This window comes from Phodopus roborovskii, unplaced genomic scaffold, assembly GCF_943737965.1.
Source record: "Phodopus roborovskii unplaced genomic scaffold, PHOROB, whole genome shotgun sequence".
NCBI lineage: Eukaryota > Metazoa > Chordata > Mammalia > Rodentia > Cricetidae > Phodopus > Phodopus roborovskii.
Genome location: NW_026126487.1, coordinates 2,559,593 through 2,581,777, shown reverse-complemented (window position 1 = coordinate 2,581,777; position 22,185 = coordinate 2,559,593). Strand labels below are relative to the sequence as shown.

Genomic DNA, 22,185 nt, shown 5'->3' with positions numbered 1-22,185 from the left:
GAAAACCATGGATCCATGCCAATTGTTCTTTTCTAACTTAAACTAAAATATTCAACATGACAGAAGAAAACAGTTTTTCAGATCTATTGTACAGCAGGGTGAGACAATAGTTAATAATAATATATTATATATTCAAAAAAGTCTAAGAGTAAATTTAAGCTAGTTTACGACCACCACCACCAGCCCAGCTAAACAAATTATATAATTAAAAAAAAAATCTGCCAGTTTGTTGCAGGTACTTGGGTATCAGCTGATCCTAGGCTCATAATTTCAGATGAGCTGGTAGATATCCATCTAGTCCAGTTACCCTCACAACTGTCCCAGAGGCTTTGGGACCGAACCACTTAGTGACTACATCACTGAGTTTACTTAGTGTACAGTTAGCGTACACTCTTGCCTCAACACTGGGAACTGAAAACAGTTCCTTCTTCCATGCCTAAGTCCCTGGTGATGTGAATACTGTGTTGGGGCGGCCTGGAGATGGAGGAGGCCTTTTTGAAAGAAGAAAACAAGACGGTCTCCATCGAGCACATTCAATCTGCAGACTGGTTTAAATGTAATTTGACCCCCATGCTAACTCAGTCTCATGTGATACATTTGGCATGAGAAAAGATTAATTACTTAGGAAAAACAAGCTAACATCTCTACAGCAAATATATTATCACAATATAGAGTGGGACATAAAGGTTTGCGCCTGCATCATTAGCCTGGCTATAATAAATGAGAGGCTCTCTGTGATGTATAATATGGTAAGAAAAACACAGCTGCTTGCCTCTGTAGGAAAGTGCCTAGGTGCACTGCACCTGAGTCCGCAAACCCTTAATAACCCCCAATAACAAAGCTGCATCCCTCACAACCGCAATGGCTGAAAACCATTATCTACGGATAATTAACTATGTCAGGACACTGAGGTCCTAACATGAGGTCCTCACAATTCCCCACTACAGGAGAGACAGGAAAGCATTATTGTAATAGATTACTAATATCTCCTAAGAAGACTGTTCCACTTGTGCAGTGTGGACGCAAGCTGGGAGTAATGCACCATTCATAGCACTGGCGGTTCTTGTGGACACTATCACCTGAAGGGCAAAGCAGCTCCTGGAGTTTAGCCGTTGTGGAGAAATACCTGAATTTGGCATTCAAACCTTAGAACTGTATTCACAGTTCTGTTTATGTTCCTTCGGATTCCATGACCATATTGATGGCAAACATCACTTAAATCACCACAACTAAAGAAGTCCAGAGTGGCCACTTGTAAAACATTCCTGGTGCGATCATGATTGTCAAGAGTCCATTATTTTGCTTTCTTCAAATATCTCAGCCATTTTGAGACTCTCTCCCAATAATGCACAGTGTTTTAATTCCTCAGCAACAAACCTTTTTGACATTTGAAGACAAAAAGCTCTGCTCCATTTATTAAGACGACTTCCTACTGTGTGGGCTGGTTTTTACCTCATAATTAAAATAAAACCTGAACAGGACCATCTGTGAGTGTGGATTACGATTTGTTTAAAATGTATCTTTTCATTTTTCCCCTGGCACATGCCTCTAGAAACTCATACATAGTTTGTGTGATGCATTAAAAAAAAAAAAAAAAAAAAAGCTTAAATGAACCTTTCCTCAAAAATGGACTGAGAGAGAGGGAAGTAAGGAACAATAGTTAGGGTATGTGTGTGCTCTTTGATGTACTCCAATGTAGCAATGAGTGCATACACTGTAATTAGCCCATGGACCCAATGAAGCTAGTCTCTGCATTCTGTTCCTAGGATACTGCCAGTTTACAAGCCAGAGAGACATAGTTTCCCACTTAATTTTCTTCTTCCTTTTTTCAAACACACAAATTTTGGAAAAGACATTATTTGTTCAAAAAGCTGCCAGGATATTGTGTGAGGATGGATTTGAATATACAAACTATTTTATAAGTTAGTCTCATTTAATCAAAATAAAGTCTCATTGGGTGTGTTTTATTTTATTTTGCTTCTACTTTTTGCACATACTGTAAATCCATAAGTGCAGAGATTATAAACATTGATACAGACATTCCTTCCATGGAGTTTTCTGACCTTATGTTCACTTTGTCATAGAAATGTGTGTTTCTTTGCAAAGGCTGGCTTACTTTAATGAAATGGTTCCTTTGGTACAATTGGGGCTGTGATGTCAACCTGGCTCCATTCTGATAGCCCTTATGAAATATTTACAGTGAAATTTAACCACTCATATGTAACAGCTGACTTTAGTGGTAGCCAAGGTTTGTGCTTCTTTTAATCTCTTTAGTAAAGGAAAGCAATCATTTTATTTTTCTCTTCTCTAGAAGATCAAACACACACGTCTAACATTTCCCAAACAACACCTCTATGAAGCCACTGTCATAAAGGGTTATACTGACCACAAGATGCCTATGTGCTAGCTCTCCTGTACTTGGAGAGAGCAGCCCAACCCTCCACTCTGGCGCTCCATAGCTCAACAGTAGAAACACACACACACACACACACACACACACACACACACACACACAGTGCTCTAGTCCACTGCCAGTTGAGAAAGCCTGCAATTCAAAACAGTGGCAATGCTCACTCTGTATTAGAAACATACATATACCAACCAGCTTCAGATATGCTTTTAATTAGCATGAATAATAATTACAAATATTTGAACTGGTTGTTAACATTCCAATAGTTGGTAGCCACCCCCCCCCCCCTTAAGCATATACACATGACCTGGTTTTTCTCTTGAAACTGGGGAAAACCCAGGAATGGGGATCCTGTCTTCCTTGCAAGGCTGAACAGGCCCACTTCAGATGCAGTGTGAAGTTGTCGCCCCCCCTCCCCCCGCAGCTCCACTCAACCCCACCTCTATGGTTTCATCCATCTCAGTTACTGCCAGGCCCTATAGATAGGATAGTTGGGTTTGCTAGTGAATGAGCAATCACCAGAAAATGCAAATATCCAACTCTCATGCCTGGTCAGCAAGAGCTTGAATACATCCTCCACAAAGCCCTGCTAACCCTCAAAGCCAGGTCCCCTTAGCTTATTTACAGAACCCAGGTACATACAGGTCTTAGGTGCCACTACTATAGGAGATAGTGGATGCATGAACACAACCAAAGTACCCAGAAACACAGAGGGGAAAAGTGACAGCAGCCTGGGAGTGGCTGTTACTTTACACTGACGAGAGCTCCCACCTGCCAGCCACAACCGTGTTTGTACACCCCACTCAAACCCACACTTGGATTTCTACACACAGGCATGCCTTCCTAACACATCCTATCTGACTCTTCTGCTACGGCCAGTTTTCAGGGCTGCTAGAAGATACTGTGCTTAATGCAGCTCCCAACTCTCAGAGGTCCCCTCGAAGGTTTTAAAGCTGGCATGACATGCAGAATGGCAAATGGAGAACCAACCGGCAGCAGAAAGATCATTTACAGTGACTATACAAACAAGCTAAATGAAAGACTTGTGTTCAGTCATTAAAAATAATAATGCTGAGGCCCCGAGGGCTGAAATGTAAAGCTTCAACTTCTCGTGAGGAAACAGAAAAGGAGTGTGTTTATTATCCCAATAAGATAACATGCTAATTTACTTAGTAGGCAATTTTAGAGTATGTTCACAGTGAACTCTCACTTTATCAGATTATATGAAAAATAACAACCACAAATAAAATGCTCACTCAAGCCTAGGGCTTCTGTAAGATAGAAATCGCCATGTGGGAGGCCAGCAAGGGGCTGCTGGAGGGGCTGGCCCTGGGACATTCCTCCTCTGTGCTTGCCCAGGCCCCTGGACCGAGCCCAGGTTAGGATAAAGTGATCTCCCCCACACTTTGCCGATGATGCCTACCATCATGACAACAGAGGGGAGGAAAGGTCTCTGGTCCTGCCTACCTGAAAGTTTCTGTAAAGTAATGAGTACAGACAGCTTGGGGACTGTCCACCTGCGCTGTCTGCCTCTGCCTGCCTCCAAAGTGAAACCACCAGGGATTGGCAGAAGGCAATTGCCTGACAGGGCCAGGACAGCCTTTCTCCTCCATGACAGCCTGGGCCTACCCTCTTAAACTTGACCCGCCATAATTCCTTTACAGTGCAGCAGCGAGGCAGCTGCCAGTAGCAGCTGCAGTTCCTAAGCGAGATGGATGGAATTTTCATAACTGGTTCCCCAAGTTACATTTTACCTTCAAGATAATTTATGAGCTGCTCTGGAGCCTTGAAGAGACAATATGCTTGCCATAAAATTAACTCTAACAGTCTTGTAGGTTATAATTAACACTGGGAGGGTAACACCAACTGGACGAAACACATGGCATAATTGATGGTGAAACTGGGAAGGAAGGAAGCTAGCAGTATGATGGCTATGCACACACTCAGCACATCCCAGGCTTTGGTCTTTCTGAGGCTTCATCACAGTCACCTTGTGGGCCTCAGATCCAGGGACAGAAGAGGCCAGAGCTGGGCAAAACCATGGGGCACCAAACTAGTAGCTTTTGGGGAGCTGGGCATTGTACTTAAGAGCTCATGCCAAGCCTCATAGGAGAGCCTTCCAGGAAAACACAACTGCACTTTAAAACAAAACAAAAAGTATCTTTGCCAGTGAAGAAAAGGCCACATAAAAAGTAAAGAATCAGCATTTCTAAAAGGTTCTCCCAAGACTCAAGGCATACACCTGAAATACCATAGAACTGAATCTTTTCAACAGCTCAGGGCTTATCTCAGGAAACAACAAAGGTGATCAACTAAGCAGTGAGATTTATTAATTACGAAGTCCAGGGGTGAAGACAGAGGATGCTAATCAGAAGTTATGCTGTGTTTTTTTCTGACTTGGCGAACTACTCCTGCCCGTGCTTGAGTCCTGAACTGCCTGGCCACCACTCAAGGAACCATGACCACACCAAACACACTGGGACCATCAAAGGATTTTAGTGAGCAATTTAAAGGTGGCTGGCCTAATTTTTATTTTCTGATTTGTTTTGTTTTTGTCCTGGGACAAGGTATTGGAAAATTCTGATAAATGATGCAACAGTGTCCCCTACAGGCCAAAAGTGCTGTTCTCCTCCCCCTCCCCCAGTACCTTCTAAACCCAAAGCCAGTTAAACTTTTATCTATAACCTGGAATATTCATTACAGAGTAAATTTGTAAAATACACTGGGGACCCCCCTGAGATAGAATAAAATTACTATTCTTCACATGTAGTAAATTGTTTCCTAGATATAAACATATTGTACAGCTGACGACTAACCCGTGATGAAGCAGATAAATCACTACCCTTTCACCTTAGGGTACCTGCTCAAGTCAGCCTTGATTAACACAGCCCCAAAATTACTTGACCTGGAGGACATACAGATTCTTGGAGGCTAACCTTTGATGTTCTCATATTCCTCCCCACCCCCACCTTCTAAAAAGATTGTAATCAATAGAAAAGAAACAACACAGCTATAAAAGGCAGACACTTTCCTTTAAAAGATTAATGGCAGCGAGATTCATAAAGCATGGGCTGCAAACAACTGCCTTATGGAGAGATGCCTTCACGGCTGGAAGGTGAGGTGTGTGCAGGTAGCAGAGGGAACATGTATTTACAGATACACAATTGTTTATCTCCACCCCCCAGAAAGATCCTAAAGGACTGAGAGTCCTGTACTGTGAGGCTGAAGCCAATATACTAAGCCATGTGAGTGGCTGACAATGCTCCTAGCCTCTGAGCTGGGCATGATGGCTTCAGTTTCAACTCTACTGCTGACTAGCTGTAGCTTGGGCAAGGTGCTCTGTATCCTATGCTGTATTCTCATCATAGACAGCACTGAAAGCTGTTTGGCATTGGGGGAGTTCTCAGCTGGTGCTAGCTGCTACTATGGCTAACACTGTTCCCATCGCAGATTTCAAGGAAAAAATAGAGAAAGCCATGGCTAAGTTCGCTGCTCTCTAGGATCTTTTGTCAGAGCTGGAAGATGCCATCTGCTTTGAGGATCATGTGATCAAGACACTGTTTTAGGTTAAGTGAAAATATCCAAAGTGTCTGTGAACTGCCTAGACACCTATGGCCAGTTGCTAATAGGATTCAACCTGGAGCCTGTCAATTCTAAGTGACAGTGTTTATCAGAAGCCCAGACCAGGGCTAGCTCAGTATAGACTTCCTCTCTACCTTCTTCAATGGCATCAGGTCTCCATTATGAGGATTTTGCATCAGGACACTTCGTCAAAGGAGATGGCAGTTTGAAAGAGGGGCTGAGTTCATTCTTCACCTTGTTCTTTTGACCTGTCTTAGTTCCTGTTCTATTGCTGTGAGAAGACACTATGACCAAGGCCACTTATAAGATAGCATTTAACTGGGAGCTTGCTTACAGTTTTTCTTTTGTGGGGGAGTTCATGATCAACCTGGCAGGAAGCAGAGAGAGAGAGAGAGAGAGAGAGAGAGAGAGAGAGAGGACTGGCACTGTCTGTTGAAACCTCCAACCAAGTCCTCCACCAGTGACACACCTTTTCTAACAAGGCCACACCTCCTAATCCTTCTTAAACAATCTACCAACTGTGAATGAGTCAGTCAAATACATGAAGCTCTGGGGGGGGGGGGCACTCTCCCTCAAACCACAAGATGATGATGACGTGATGATGGTTTTACAGAATACTTAGTGTGTGTCAGGCACTTGTCCTAGGTGTTTTACAACCTGTGCAACAAACAGGTCCCACCATTATCTATCCGCCCAGCAAATTACAAATGGGAGAACTGAGGTTCAGAGAGAGTTAAGTGACTTGGTTAGTTACTGTCTTCAGTTGCACTTTCCCTAGAGTTATGGAAATGAAGCCAAGATTCAAACCCAGACAATATGACTCATAATCTACACAGACAACCATTATGACGTAGTAATAAAATTTGTTCTAGAAAAAAAAATACTTTGTTCCACATCAAAATTGATACTGAGGAATCTCTTGAGAGAGGATAGCAAAGCTTCTATCCAAGGACCCACATCATACATGGTTTTCTTTTCCTCCTATTTTATTCTCAAGGACAGGTAGTTTTCCTACCCACCAGCAGCCAGTGTGTCTCAGCAGAGGAAGGGTAATCATCCCAGAAGCTGACTTCCTGTGACTCACTCGAGAACACCTAAGCAGAGCTTCCATCTTCCTTCCCTGGGATCTGGGTTTCCATGAAATCATGACTCAATCTCTTTCTGAGTATTTATTGTTCTATGTTACATAATCCATTTCTCCTAATCAACTGTTATTCATCACTATTGCCCCAGGGCCTAGGATAATACCTACTACCAGCTAGGAACTCAATAAATATTTGCAGAACCAATATGTGACTGACATCGGTCACAGCAACAATAACAACCTTTGATAAAGGAGAGTGCATTATCACCCATAATCCCAAACACCTATGGCACAGGTGTGGCTTTTCAAGTTCTCTCTTAAGGGGATTTCCCAGGGCAACACTTGGCCTGAACCTAAGCCTTTCTTAAAGCGAAGGTTTTAAAAGCGGCAAATGTCTGATAAAGTAACTTGGAGCCAGGGAGCAGGCAATTAACGTGGAATTCCCTAGACTGGTGCTCCTGGGATACTGATATTCTGTGGGGACCTGACAGACATGACCCTTTACAACTACAAAGGCAAGAATTATCACAAGTGACCATTTATGAGGAAGATCGGACAGGACGATGTGCTATCTTTAACCTGAATAGGACGGCTTTGGTTTAGTTCTGTTGAGTGTTCGTCACTCAACTCTACACATTTTACACACACACACTATGCAGGGTCCCACTGGGGAAACAGTGTCTGCCCACCCCTTACTGGACCCCTCCCCCATACCACCCTAGAAGAGAAACTCCACAAGAGAAGACTGCTCTTCAGTTATGTTCACTGCTGTGTTTCCAAAGCCTGGAGCAGGGTTTGGGAGACAGCCCCCAGGGAATATTCATTGAATAAAGAAATGTGTGAATCAGTATTTTCTCAAAAAAGTTAAGAAGCACTGCCCATACGAACAGCCAACTACTATCACAATCAGAAACTGACAGAGCTCCAGCTCATCACCCACATGTTGCCTTTATAAATAAGATGTGCAGATGTCACCTGGCTTGTCTCCATAGAATGGTTCAAATGATGGTAGCAACAATGGCAATAACAGTAACAGCACTGCCCACCTTAGAGGAGCTGTTGTATATTGGACAAAAGGTAACCCAGCTCTTCAGCCATTTAGTCCTTGCTTACATTCATATAATGTTTCAATACCTACATATTTAGGGGGGTTTTATGGAGTTATCAGGTTTTGTGGAGTGATCTGGTTCAGAGACACAAAGGACACTCTTTTGCTAAGGGTGGCAGATAGCAGGGACTGCAATTACTAAAGGAGAAGGGCAGATGTATTAAAGAAGAAAAAAAAATCAACATGGTAGGTCAGTGCCTCCCAGTTCCTCACCCCACCCCTCCCCCATCCCCGATGTCTCTTCATGCCACCCAGACAGTACCACAAGTTCATCTATGGCAAAGGACAGTGATAAACAAACTCTTGCTAAAACTCCTAGTGCCCAACTAACTAACTGCCCAAAGATCATAAAGAGGGACAGTATCAGACATAGATGACTCAGTCACAGTTTACTCAGCAGGTAACTGCCTCAGCCTCCCAGGGTACCCCAGGGGCTAGTGACTACACATATTGTTACCACAGCTGGAAAATGACTGTGGCCCAAATGGGAAGTCACCAGGGCTCAGGACACAGCAGGTAACTAGGACCAAGTAGCTGCCCAGAGCAGTTGGAACACAGAATCCAGAACACCTCCAGCTGGGCTTGTAGCATTTCATAGTCTCTTCCATTGTTAGAGGCCACATCAACCTCAGCCTGCACCCCCTTCCCCCGGACTGAACCCAAACCTCATTCAGAGGCCTGACCTTCAAGAGGCCTTTAGGGCCTGACCCCAAACCTCCAGATGCACCACCTTCTCACCAAGGTCTACTTCTTTTTGACCCAGGGAAATTAGGAATGGCTGACTCAAGAATGAGACCATGGTTTTTGTCCTGGTGCTAGCAGAGTCCTTTGTCCAAAGCTTTATGTTCAAGATCCTGCCTCTTTCCAGCTGCAAGTGTTCCACCCTTGATAAGGTGAGACAATTTCATTTCTAGTATTAGGGTTCTCCCCTCCCCTCTAAATTCAAGCTCAGTAAGGTTAAGGAAACACCAAAGAAACACAAAGTACTTAGAAACACAGGCATGGGTTGGGAAGATAGTTCAGTCAGTTGGAGTGCCAGGTGCCTTGGCAGATGCCAGGCACACATCATGAACAGTGTCTAGCCCCTTGCTGGGATAAACCATTATTACAATGGAAGAGACTATTAAATGCTACAACAATCCCAGCTGCTGGTGTTCTAAATGTCAAGCCAACACACACTCTGTTTAACGTGTGGTAGAGAAATAAGTATAAACACTGAATCAAGTCAACAGAGGAGAAATATTGCTCAGTAGCTCTCTCTCTCCCTCTCTCTCTCTCTGTATGTGTGTATATGTGTATATATATATGTGTGTGTATGTGTGTATGTGTGTGTGTCCCTGAGCATGTTATGGGAGACTGAATCCAGGGCCTTGCACATGTTAAGAATGCCTACTACTGAACTACAATCCCAGACCCATGCTATGGCTTTTTATAACCTACCAGAATATGCACATGAATATTCAGAGGTGTATTATTTGAAATAGTTCCAAATGTAAACAACCAGATGTCCAACAGCTGATAACTGGGTAAATGAAGTATGGCATATTCATAAGTGGAATATTATCCAACACCCAATAGAATGAAGTACTTACATGCTATGACACAGATGAACCCTGAAATTATGCTAAACGGAAGGAGCCAAACATAATAGGCAAATCTTTAGATACAAAAAGTAAACTAGTGGTTGCCAGTGGCTGTGGGGAAAAGGGAAAATCCAAAGGGGCTATTACCAGATACCAGGGCTTTGTTTGGGGAGGAAGCATGCAGCCACTAGACAGTGTGATGACTGCACAGTCTTGAGCAGACAAAAGCCACTCATGGTGTACTTCACAATGCTGACTTTCAGATCATACAACATTCTATTCTCTTTAGATCACATCTTGAGTTTTAAAATCCTCTAAACAACCTTGCTTTTCTCTTATTACTGTACTTGCTCCTCAGACAGCAACAAGTTAAGGCACTGCCTGCCAGTGAGCAGCGAGCCTCACTCTGAAAGGTGCCAGGTCCTTCCCTGTTGTCCCTTTCTCCATACTCCTCCATCCCTAACACACAGTCAAGTCAAAACCAAAAATATGCTAGCTTTGGGTAATGTTTAGAAGCTTTCTGTTTCTATTTTCAATACAGTGACAGTCTAGGTGAGGCTTCCATTATGCTGACAATATAGCTCAGAGTCAGAGCCTTCAATGCACAGAATGCTAGTCTTTTAAGACTTCTATGAGGACTTACTTTGCTGAGCGGGTTACACAGAGCAGCTTCACACTCCTCCTGACTGCCTTCCATACCAATCTAGAAACCTATGTTGTCTCATACCCAGAGAAGGCCTAGAACTGGCTGCAGAGCACAGCACGGTAGGAACAGCACTGCATGCAGTATTTTGTACACAGTTGAGCACACAAAGTATACACATGCTCGATGAATAAAACCATTCTAGTCTCAGAAAGCAGAGTCACCATGTGTCCATCATCTTTGCAGAAAAGAACAGAGTCACAGGTCTCCAACATCACACTGCACATTTGTGGAATGAATACTCCGGGAATACTCTTTACTCACTGGCTAAACAAGTGCATCTTTTCCAGAAAAACTACAAAGTCTTAGTTGGGATACAGTGTCCAGGAGCCACTCGCAGACCCAATGCTGCAACATGCAGATGGGCCATATGCTGGAATGGACACTTTGTTTTGTTTTGTAAAGCATTCTCATTAACCTCCACCACTGAAACTGAGCAAACAAGCAGAAACAAAACATTGATAGTCATTCTGACATGTTCAAGGCAAAGGGGGCCTGTTCCATTCCTGAAGCTGAACATGCATAATTATGCCATCAATACCTCGGCACTTTTAGCACTCTAGGTGATATGCTGGGGATGTGTATAAAATAAACAAAGACACTGATTCTTAGATTTTATCTAGAGAAAACAAATCAGGCATGGACACCAAACTGTACCTTTTCTTTGGTGGACTTTTCAAATGATAATTCCTTCCACTGTCACCATTAAATCTTAATCCATTCCAGCTCCTTGCATGGGTCATTGAGTCTATATGTACTGCTGTTATTTTAAAATGTTTCCCCTTGGTAGGGAAAGAGGGGGAGAAAAGATGTTGAGAGCCAGATGGGCCTCTTCACAGTTCATTTATCAAACCTAATACGCTGGGCTCCACCCTCCTCTCTCTCACTATTGCAGTTAAACTTCCATATAATTTGGTAATCATTTTCATTATCAGACAGTGACCCAAAGCAGCCGATCCTGGGATACTCAGTTCTTGCAGCTGCTCTTTTTCTGCCTGCTCCTACAGTAGACCCTAAGAGCTTGGGATTTTATTAGCTGCAGACTGACCTCTGGGCTGCTGAGGTCAAGAAGGGGTCAGATCAGAGGGCTTGCCCAGTTCTTTAAAAGCTATAACAAGCTGTCCATCAGGCAGAGTGGACTGTATAAACAAAGGCAAATCTTCAGAAATTCGGTACGACTTCTGTTAACACTTACGGGCATTCACACGGTGCTCCTGATGTACTCTGGATCATTCAACTCCGGGGAAGTGAATAGACAGCCCTAATAAGCCTATTTGGAGAGCGCTGTTTATAAGATTATCGAGTTTGGGCAAGGAAACCCAACAGCGCTCAGATGTACCTCTAGAATCACAGGCTTGTGTGACACTGTGACAAACTGAGTTACCCCAAGTCACTGCAGAACTGACACTTTCTTCAAGAAGCTAAATCACAGGGAACATATGCTTTTGGTTTCGGGGGTGGGGAGTCCCACACAATGGCTCATCTCCTGGCCTGAGAGAGGGACACATATTTTATGACCAAGTTACAAGTTGCACTTGAAATGTTCTCTGGAGGACATGAGGGCAGATGAATGAGCCTGCTGAAGAAGGGCTCATGATGGTAGCCTGGCACTGAAGCTATGCCAGCTGGGGTGAGGCTGACCTAAGGTTCCTGAAGTTACACAGTTCAATGTGTGTTACAAGTCAATGAGATTTATGCAACTTTCTGAAGGAAACAAAACAAAACAAAACTATTATCTAATCTCTAATCTAACTGGTCCCTTACTAGCTTGGATGAAGGTGAAATACTGTAATCTACCACTTGGTCTCTGGTGAGAGCTAAGTATTTTCTGTTAAAGCACAATGATTTTATTTTGTTGTTTTCTTCGTGCAATTCCAAAGCACACAATAAGTCCATCTTTAAAATGCAGGCAGCAAGGAAGAAAGGCACCTTCTGGGGTGTTTTATAACTTTTACCACCACCCACAGGACGACCATGCAAGGTCTGGCCTGTGCCAGACGCCGGGCTGTGCTTTGATGAGCAAAGAGAGGGATATGGTGACCGTCTGTTTATCCAGCTCATATGGATGAGGCTTTGAGATAGGGCACGAGATGGGAAACATCAAATGGGGGCACGGACGGGTGGGGAGGGTACGGTTATTTAATACTCCAAGGACACTTTGCCTTGGGAGCTCACGGGACACAGACCTCTTGAAATTTTCTTTCAGGTGTTTGGTTTTAAGAGGGTCTGCACAGTGTCAGCTGCTAAGCCCCTTCTTCCCTCCGCCTCTGCCACAAAGGACTTGCGAATTTTTGTTTCTGATGCTAGACTACATCAACTTCAACACTGGCTCCAGCTCCTGATTAAACTGTTAGCAGTAAAGGGTCAGAAATGCTGAAGCCAGACTCCTTTTAAGCAGGACATATCAGCCATGTTGTCTAATGAGTTGATGTCATAGGAAATCACTGGTGACAAACTATATGCACCCACCCAACAAAAGATAGCCATTCCTGGTGCATGGAGAAGAGTGTGGAAGGGAGAACATAGGGGACACATTCTTCTCTTTCTTATTTAATAAGTAGCACTAGGGAGAAGATAGAATGTGGCAAAAAGAGAAAGAAACCTTTCTGACGTCCCAATGCTGATACTCCACTATTTAATAAAATATAATACAAAATTGATAATGGTAACATTAAAAATCTAAAATTTAATTACTAAAAGTTAAAATGGTAAATCATCCCTTTGTCACTGCTGTTGAAAGCTCATTTACTGTGACTACACTGTGAGAAAGGGACAATACTGAAAACTGTGATCCTCCCCTTTAACACAAGCCTGAGTTAGACAGAGATCATGCAGCCCCTGAGGAAGAAGATGATACTCAGTGAGAAGCAACAGCTCATGCTGCCTTTCTTGGAAAATGTTCCTCGTGTCTTCATCCCCTTTCAAACACATCTATTTTTAAGATTATAATTACTAGTAGAGTTATCAATTACTATAAATTCTGCTCTATGAAGTTTTAGAGACTATCATGGCCATCAATAAAATTGTTCTTTGATTCCCAGGCACACAGCATTTCTAGGCATCAAATAGAACCATGAAAACAAAACAAAACATAACAACAACAAAAGAAAAAACACAGTATCATCTCCTGATTCCTCTCCCTCTGGTGTGGAGATGGTTCAATATTTTTACCAGCTACGCATAAAGAGAACCCCAACATTTGTAGGAGCCAGCTCTGACCTCTCAAACATCAACTGTTTTCATCAAGGTAACTAGACTTCCCCTGCAAGCACATTCCATCTGTGATGGCTTACACAAACCTCCCACCAGTGATAGCTTTCCAACCACACGTAGCTCCACGCACAAAGAAACCAGGCTGAAGCAAAAGGAATTTCTACTCAGCCAATTCTGAAGATGAGACCGATAAATACACTGCTTCCAGTCTGTTACTTGCAGGGGCAGAATGGACTCGGTGGACCTCCCAGGCATCTGCCTAACCAAATAGTAAAGCTGGCCTTCAGACTGCTGATCAGAAAGGGAGCTTGGGCATCAGGTACTTAAGCTACATTATGCTCAAGATGCAAACCTGCAGGCTAAATGTTACACTTGAAGAGAATTCATACACACATATGGACAAAGTCGGGTACCATTATAATTGATGAGGTTACCATGGACAGGAAAGCTAACTTCAGCTCAGAATGTCTTCAACGTGCTCATTTTCTATGGCACCACAAATGAGAGGGACAAGCTGAGCCAGGTCAGGGACACAAACCCCATCTCCCGGCAGCACAAACCTGGTGTGCCATTCTTTCCTCAGGTTCTGGCGCACGGTGAGCGGGGCCAGGATGGCAGCCAGAATTTCATTCCTTTGTTCCACAGGGAGCCCCTCTCTTTTAACTTCACGAAGCACAGCATTTGTCTAGAAGAAATGATCCCCAAAAGAGAAAGAAAAAGTGAAAAATTAATAATAAAAAAAAGCCCATAAGCAAATAAGGACAGTAAATCAATGGCTTTTTTATTACAGTTCCCTTGCTAACAAATCAATACGGTAAATGATGGTCAAAAATGGCCAGCATATATTCTGGGTTTAATCAATGTACATGGCACACAGGGCAAACTCCAAAGCACCATTGCCTAAAGAAACGTGTCCAGACGCTATGCTTTCTCACTCTCATTTTCGCAGCACACCAACGATTTTTTTCCCATGGAATTGCCTACCATGAGCTATTATTAGAAATGATTTTCATGGACTAGTTACTGTGAGTTGTTTGTTTTGCTTTAAAAACAACAACATCAAAGAAAACACAGGCTCCGACTTCCTGTCTCCTGCCACCCCGCGGAGGCTTTCTGCATGGTCTTGCTCTTGAATCACTACTTTCAATTTCTACCCATGTCAGAGTTTGGGGGTGTTATCACTCATTTCCCTTGCAAGCTGCAAATCAAGATCTGGCAAAGAAGGAAATAAGGGCATAATAGAAAGAGCAGTATATCTCAATAAACACCTTTAAAATTTGTGGCTATTACTAGTATTTATCGACTCTTAGATATTTTTTGTTTTGTTTTTTTGGTTGTGTGTGGGCATATGCAAGTGAGTGCAGGAAGGTGCTGGACCCTTTGGAGCAGGTGGCTGTGAACTGCCTGGCATGGATACTGAGAGCCAACTGTACTCCTCTACAAGAACAGTATCCGCTCTAACTGCTGCACCACTCTCCAGCCCCACACCTGTATATTTTTTAATGTATTTACTTTTGGGGTATATGCATCTATGTGTAGACACAGGTGTTAGGAAAGTTGGCTCTCTTCTATCATGTGGGCCCCAGAGCCTGACTCTGCCATCAGGCTTGGCAGCAAGAACCTTTACCTACTGAGCTGTCTTGCCAGCCTGTGAATGTTATTTTAGTTTCAAGTCAGTATGAAATTTATGGGGATTCTATAGCATTCTTTTGTAAACACTAGTGTACCCAAATATAAACACATATAAACTAGAATATAAGTCACAAATAACTAGATAGTTCTAAAAACATGGAAATGAAGCAGGTTTTTCTTTGAATTTATAAAAATAGATTTTAATGGACTGGCCAAAGCGAAGGTTAGCGGGACTGAAGCGTCCTTCCGTGTCTGATGCTGATGTAGCCGCTGACTTGGAGTGCGCAGTCACAGTTTGCTTCTCCAGGAACTTGAAATCCACCTCTGGTCCACTTGAGTGTTCCACAGTGTGTACTTATTATCTCCATTACCAGCTGGAGGAGGGGGTACAGCAGCGTTTATTGTTTCTGTTGTCAACACTGGCTCCAGCAACAGCACCTAGATGCCCATAGGCGAAGTCCTTTCTTTCACTGCTCATAGCTGTAGAGGACTGTCACATCCCTATAAGGACATGAGCCATGCCACTCTGCCTCTTTTCTCGGATGTAAGACTCTTGAGAGGATGATGAAGAAAGGAGTGTTTTTGAAGGCGACCCATCAGGGGTCTTAGTTTCTAGCACTCTTTGTCTTTGATGCGCCTTGTTAGACCTAAGCATACTGGCCAGTCCTCCTCTTCAAATCCTTTGAGTTGCCCATATCTTTTAAATAAGGCCTTGATTTTTTTTTTTTTTTTTTAAATAACTCACCAGAATCTATTTCTGAAGCTTAGCCTGGAATCCTCCGGCCTGTACAAAGCTAAGGCAGGAGACAGTATCTCTACTCTAAAGGGTCCCAGCTGGGATGAGAATCCTGACGTGGGCCTCTAGGATCTAGACATGTATGATCCTAGATGATGATGTCAGGGGATACTCAATCAGCTTCCACACAAGTCATGTGTCAGTTCTCCAGACCAGAGAAGAAGCTTACTTTCCCAAGATAGTTCCAGTTTGCAACCCAAGATCCATCAATGACATGCCCCACTTAGGCCAGACAGATGATAAGAATGAGGCAGAAGTTACCTGATGAGAGCACATGCTGTGTCAAATGGCCACAACCAGGCTCTCAGGAAGTCTGCCGTCCAGAGATGCTCAAAAGGTCAAATTTTGGAATTGTCAAAACAAACAAACAAGCCTATTGGCAGGGGAGTATTAAATGGTTTTATTCATGTTGGAATTCATTAACTGTTTTTAATATTATGTAGGCAAAATAAGAAATATGGTGAGTTAAACTAAACTCAGGCAGCTACTAGCCTGTGGCTTTTAATCTAAAAGAACTCTTATTTTGGTATGTCTTATTTGCAACAGCTCTGTCCTTTGTCTGGAACACCACATCACACAGTTAAAGCTGAAAGCATCCTAAAAACATCATCTAGTGGACTACCATGCCATGTGTATGTTACTTCACCAAAACAAAGGACCACGGGCACATCCAGTAGGCTCTACATGTGGTGAAAATAAATAACTTGTAAAGTGTCTTTAGTGCGCCCTCACCTCTACTATCATTTCAATTGTAACCAGTGGCTTTTGCTTTCCATACACAGTGAAGACTCTCTATGAGGGGAAAGAGCAGGAGGGGGCAAGACAGTATCACAGAAGCAGAGGATGCTGTCCGGTCTACCACCATTCCCCATTTACCACCATTCCCCATCTACCACCATTTCCCCTCTACCACCATTCCCCATCCACCACCATTCCCCATCCACCACCATTCCCCATCCACCACCATTCCCCATCCACCACCATTCCCCATTACCACCATTTCCCCATCTACCACCATTCCCCATCCACGACCATTCCCCATCCAGCACCATTCCCCATCTACCACCATTCCCTATTACCACCATTTCCCCATCTACCACCATTTCCCCATCTACCACCATTTCCCATTAACCACCTAACAATGTACTATTTGTCAAAATGATAAATGAGAAGGAAACATGAAAAATAAGTACTGCAAACAAAAGGAACAATGGATGACTCTTAAGAAATTACTGTTGCATACATGGATGATAGACTTATGGAAATGGTAAACTGTGGGAACATTATATGCTTCGTGAGGAGCTCTTCACTGCTAAGAATTAACTTTATGATCTTCTAAAATAATCAGAACCCCAGATCCTTAATCTTGACTTACCTGGGGAATGTTAGTAGGTATTTTCCATTAGTACTAATACAGAACACTCATGTACATTCCATTTCATAAAAACAGTCTCCTACTAACCAAAGCATACTACCTCTACCTTCACCCACAAACATGGAAAGCAAACTACAGGGTTAAGTCCATGCCTTGAGAGTTAGACTCCTTTTCAATAAAGTTTGAGAGGATAATGACCAAATAAGAATGAACGAAGCATATTCTTAAGAGGACTAGATGTTCAATCTGAGTCATCTCCCAATGCCAAGGCCCTTCTCTATCTGTATCTAGAAACACAGACTGGTTGTCCAATACACCTGCCATTCTGATTATTAAGTGTTCAGTTTTATCTCACACTCAGTTCATCTACCATGTGCAAACTTGTGTTAGTTAAACAAAAGGATACCAGAAAGTGTTGACTACTTGAAAATGTTTGTAAGTTATCTGGCAACCATGACCAGAGCCCTCCAGTGTGCCAGGAACACAAGCACATCCCTTTGTACATTCCAAGTACAAAGGCTCTCCTTCTAGAGTAGTTTTCACTTTTGCAACTGACCCTGACTTGCCCTGACCTCCACCTATCAGATTGGAGAGACCACTTTCTCCTAGGCTCCTGCTCAACCCTTGCTTGGCGCATCCCTTCTCATCTCCTAGGTGAATCTTCTTCCTGAGATCATCAACTGTTGCCATCCTGAGGTCGAACCTTCATTTTCTTGTCTCTTTTGCCTTTTAAGGGGGTCTCTGTAGACTCACTACATCTACATATCTACCTTTGCATTGGCTTCTGCCTCATGCAGCTAACAACTGGCTATCTCTTCTTAAACATGACACCTCAAACACAGTATCACAGCCTCCAGCTGCCCACGTCTGAACTTCATTTCCTCTCCTATCTCTCTTCTCACCAATCCTACCCTAGAACAAGTGGCATCATTATCAACACAATGACACAAGCTCCATCATTGGGATCATCTAGTCTCCCCTGATCCCTGCACATACTCCCTTCACCTTAGCACTAAATTCCTACACCTATATCTTCCTGCCCCCGCAGTTCAGACCTCTTATCTGCATATGGTGCACTCAAAACTGCCATCAATATCACCTGTGAAATTTTCTTAATTCAAGAGAGAATGTTGGGGACTTGGGATGTAGTTCAGTGACAGAACACTTACTGAGCAGGTACACGTCCCTCAAGATGGGGAGAGTAAGAGGCAGAAGAGGGCAGGAGGAGGGAAAGGAGTTCATTTTTCACAGTGCAAGTCTGAACAAGTTTCTTTCTTTCTTATTAGTCAGCTTCACCCAGGGGGTGGTTTGTGAAGTTGTCTACATGAAGTCCGGCGCTCCATGAAACACAGTAACCTCAGAGATGAGGAACTCTGGCCTCCAAAGCCCAACAAAACTAAGGTATTTCTTCTTATGCATGTTTTAGTTGTTAAAAGTCAGAAGATTAAAAAAATACATTTTTAAAAAGCTCATAATCCTAAGCAATGCAAACCTAAAATCAAAATAAAACAAAGGAAGCCTTGGTATCCTGCTGGCATTGCCAATTTTATCTCTTGCTATCTTCTACTCCATGTAAACTGCTAGAAACTCCCTGAAAGACCTGCAGGATACACTCCCTTGGGCCCTACTTATGACACATCTCAGACCACACCCCCTTAACAAAACCTTGTGTGGGCCACAGTCTTGTCCCACACTCGGATGGTCTGACCACCTCTGAGCATGTCCTAAACCACATCTCAGTCCATTATGTGTGTTTAGTCATCTCCAGGTTTCCTTCTCCAAGTGCAGCTCTTTCAGAACAGACAGGCTCCATGTCCATTTCAAAAGCTCCTGGGAGGGCAGCATGCCATGCACCCATGGGCTCTGAGGGACTCCACTGAATGAGGAAAGCCCAGTGGTATGCTGGAGTGAGCTGAGTATGAGCAAGTGGTTCCTTAGATGGATGTCAAAGGAGTATTTTGATTCAAAGAGCTCCTGTGGACACATCTAAGAAGGAGCTTGTAAAACCTACCCTGATATGATATCATTAAGGGGAAAAAGTATATAAAGTATGTATACCAATGGCATTTCTCATTTGGATGGAATGTCAACAGTACTGTTTCACTGTAGTAATGTCACATTTTCCCCATGCACACACCCAGTAATAAGCCATTTCAACAGAGAAACCAGCTAGGAATCTGGAGACACTGAAGACACTAAGAATTCCACGTAGCCTTTAGTCTCTTCTCCCTTAAGTCTACATGTATAAAACAAGTGCAAAAACAACAAAAACAAAACAAACAAACAAAAAGAATAAAAAAACTCATAACAGGGAGAAAAAGGAGGGAGAAAAACTGAGATTCTAAGCAATCTTGAATTTTGGGTTTATATTCCATTCTTCTTTGAAAAGATTTTAAGTAATTAAATTAAAACAGAACTCAATTAATTTTTGTTGTGCACATAGTTACATTCAGTAACTTTTAACATGCCTAATAATGAGTGTGCATATGAGTACACATGCCAAATTTGGTACATACAGGCTTTCAGAGAGGAGTCCTAAGCTGAAAAGGAAGAAAGTACATGCACTCATCACTAATAATTCAATTTAAGCCATGAATTCCTCTGGTCATCTCTTGACACGGAGTAACAGTTCTGATCAGCCTAGAATCCCAGAACTCACGTTAAATCTACCACCCAAAAGTCAGAGAACTTTTGCTTAAGGACACACAGATATATAGGGGGATGGAACGGCATTCCACAGATATGGCCGATAATGCCTCTGCTTAGCTTATTTACATTGGGCATTCTTGTAATTTTAAAATACCAACACCAGGATCCCAGAGCCACAGATTTTTCTGCTTCCCAGCTCCCTTCCTTACCACCACCAAAGAACTAACACTGTCGTCATGTGGAAAACAGCCCTCCAAATACTACGCCCTATACACTCACAGCGGCCTTCTGTTAGGACTGTGTTTCCCCCATGCACTCACAAATTACAAAGCTATGCTCCTAGTGATACTGAGGGCTAAGGTTCAACTTGTGAAGAAACTTGGTTTCAGATGTTATCAGCCAGGAAGGCTATTTCCCCACATCAGCACTGTCAAAAATCCAACCAGCCTTCCCTCTTCAAAAGTCCAGGGGTCCTTTTTCCTTTCCTCTTTTCTTCCATCCCCTCCCCCTTTAAGAAGAAAGGTTCTGAACCCACTGAGATAGCCTTAGTCCCATCAAAGAGAGGTCGATCTCAGGTCTTCCTTCATTTACTGACTGTCAGCTCAAGATGGCTCTTTTGTGTGGCCTCCGAAGCTCAATGCTGAGTGATGCCTTCACATTTTCTAAACTGGACGGGCACCACCAAAGATCTCCCCCGCTCTTGGATCTACAGCTCAGCAGAACAAATAAACATTCCTCTCAGCCCCGTTGCCTCCTTTATCTCCCTCTCTGGAAGCAAGAGATTTTGGGGGTGCCGATGTTTACACAATGTTAAAACTTTCTTTCCCCTGTTTCCTGAATTTGAGAAAACACATCCTGGTTGACCTCCGCTAAGAGATAACACCAAGCCACACCAGTGGGTGCCACCTCTACTGGACTCCAGGAGGCAGCTGTCTTTGGTCCCTTCCCCTCAAGGCAAGAGGGAGATAAGCTGACTGTCTTGGGGTGGGGGAATCCAAAGGTAGGAGTCTTAAGAGGCTGCCAACAATGAAGCCTTTCATTCCCACCCAAAGGCACACTTGGTTCAGTTTGTCTCCAAGACTCATCTCATTTAAATGGAGAGTTCAGCAAATGCGTCCACCACAATGTTCATCTGTGGGTCAGAGAGCTGGGAAGTTGAGGAGACTAATGGAAAATGTTTGAGGAGAAAACTGTGGAGAAATGACCCTTAAATGAGTCTCTTCAATTCCAAAGGGGTATAAGTGATAGCAAGGTATTCCTAAGGTTGCTGTGAAGACTCAACGTGACTGGCTACATAAGTGGTCAGCGCAATGTGGCTTAACCAGTGTTAGAAACTGTCATATATAAAAAGGATTTGGGAAAAATCACCAGAAAGGTGGACATGGATACCAATTTAAAAACAAAACAAAAATCTTAAAGTCCTTATGACTGAGAATGGAGGCTTACTTTCTTCCACAGTGCACACACAGTGTCTGTACTTTCCTGTCCTGCTAGGAGAGAAATCACTGCAGCTCATCTGCTCCCTGCCTAGCATGGCCCAGCATTTCAGGGTGGTCTCGCGCTCCATGGCTACCATGTTGAAGTTCCTGGTGAGGCCTTGTGGGCGATGACCTTTATGTGTGCCTCACCTGGGATATCAGGGTAGTGTTTGCAAGCTGGACCCCACTCCTATGGTGACCACAGTGTTTCGGATGGCGGGGAAGGAAGAGGCTGAGCTTCTGCTTACTTCCTGTTTTCTCCTTTAGGGAGGAGGAAAAGTGGAGCAAGGAAGAAGCGAGAGAAGAGGAAGAAAGAAGAGGGAGGGGATGAGAGAAAGAGAGAGAAAAGAGAAGAGAACACAAAGAAAGAGGGGGCGCAGGTGAAGATGAAGAAGGAGAAATGTGTTGTTTATAGAAGCCAGCTGCCAGGGCCTTGGTGCCGGCCACCCCCATCCTTCTATTTCACACCGCAACCCCACTGCCCCCACTGGCACAGGTACAACTCAGTGTTGACTTCAGTGCTTCAGAGGGCCCGTGGCCGATTTGGTCCATGATTAATTGCCAAAGACATG

General features: G+C 43.4%; 1 protein-coding gene across 2 annotated transcripts in view; it reads right to left on the bottom strand.

The window, feature by feature from the left end:
* The window catches only part of Fto (FTO alpha-ketoglutarate dependent dioxygenase), a 345,911-nt gene that overhangs the window by 131,543 nt on the left and 192,183 nt on the right, over positions 1–22,185 (bottom strand). For both annotated transcript variants that reach the window (XM_051195118.1, XM_051195117.1), the window contains exon 8: positions 14,244–14,368. In XM_051195118.1, coding sequence (XP_051051075.1) covers positions 14,244–14,368 — 125 coding nt within the window. The remainder of the gene's footprint in view (positions 1–14,243; positions 14,369–22,185) is intronic.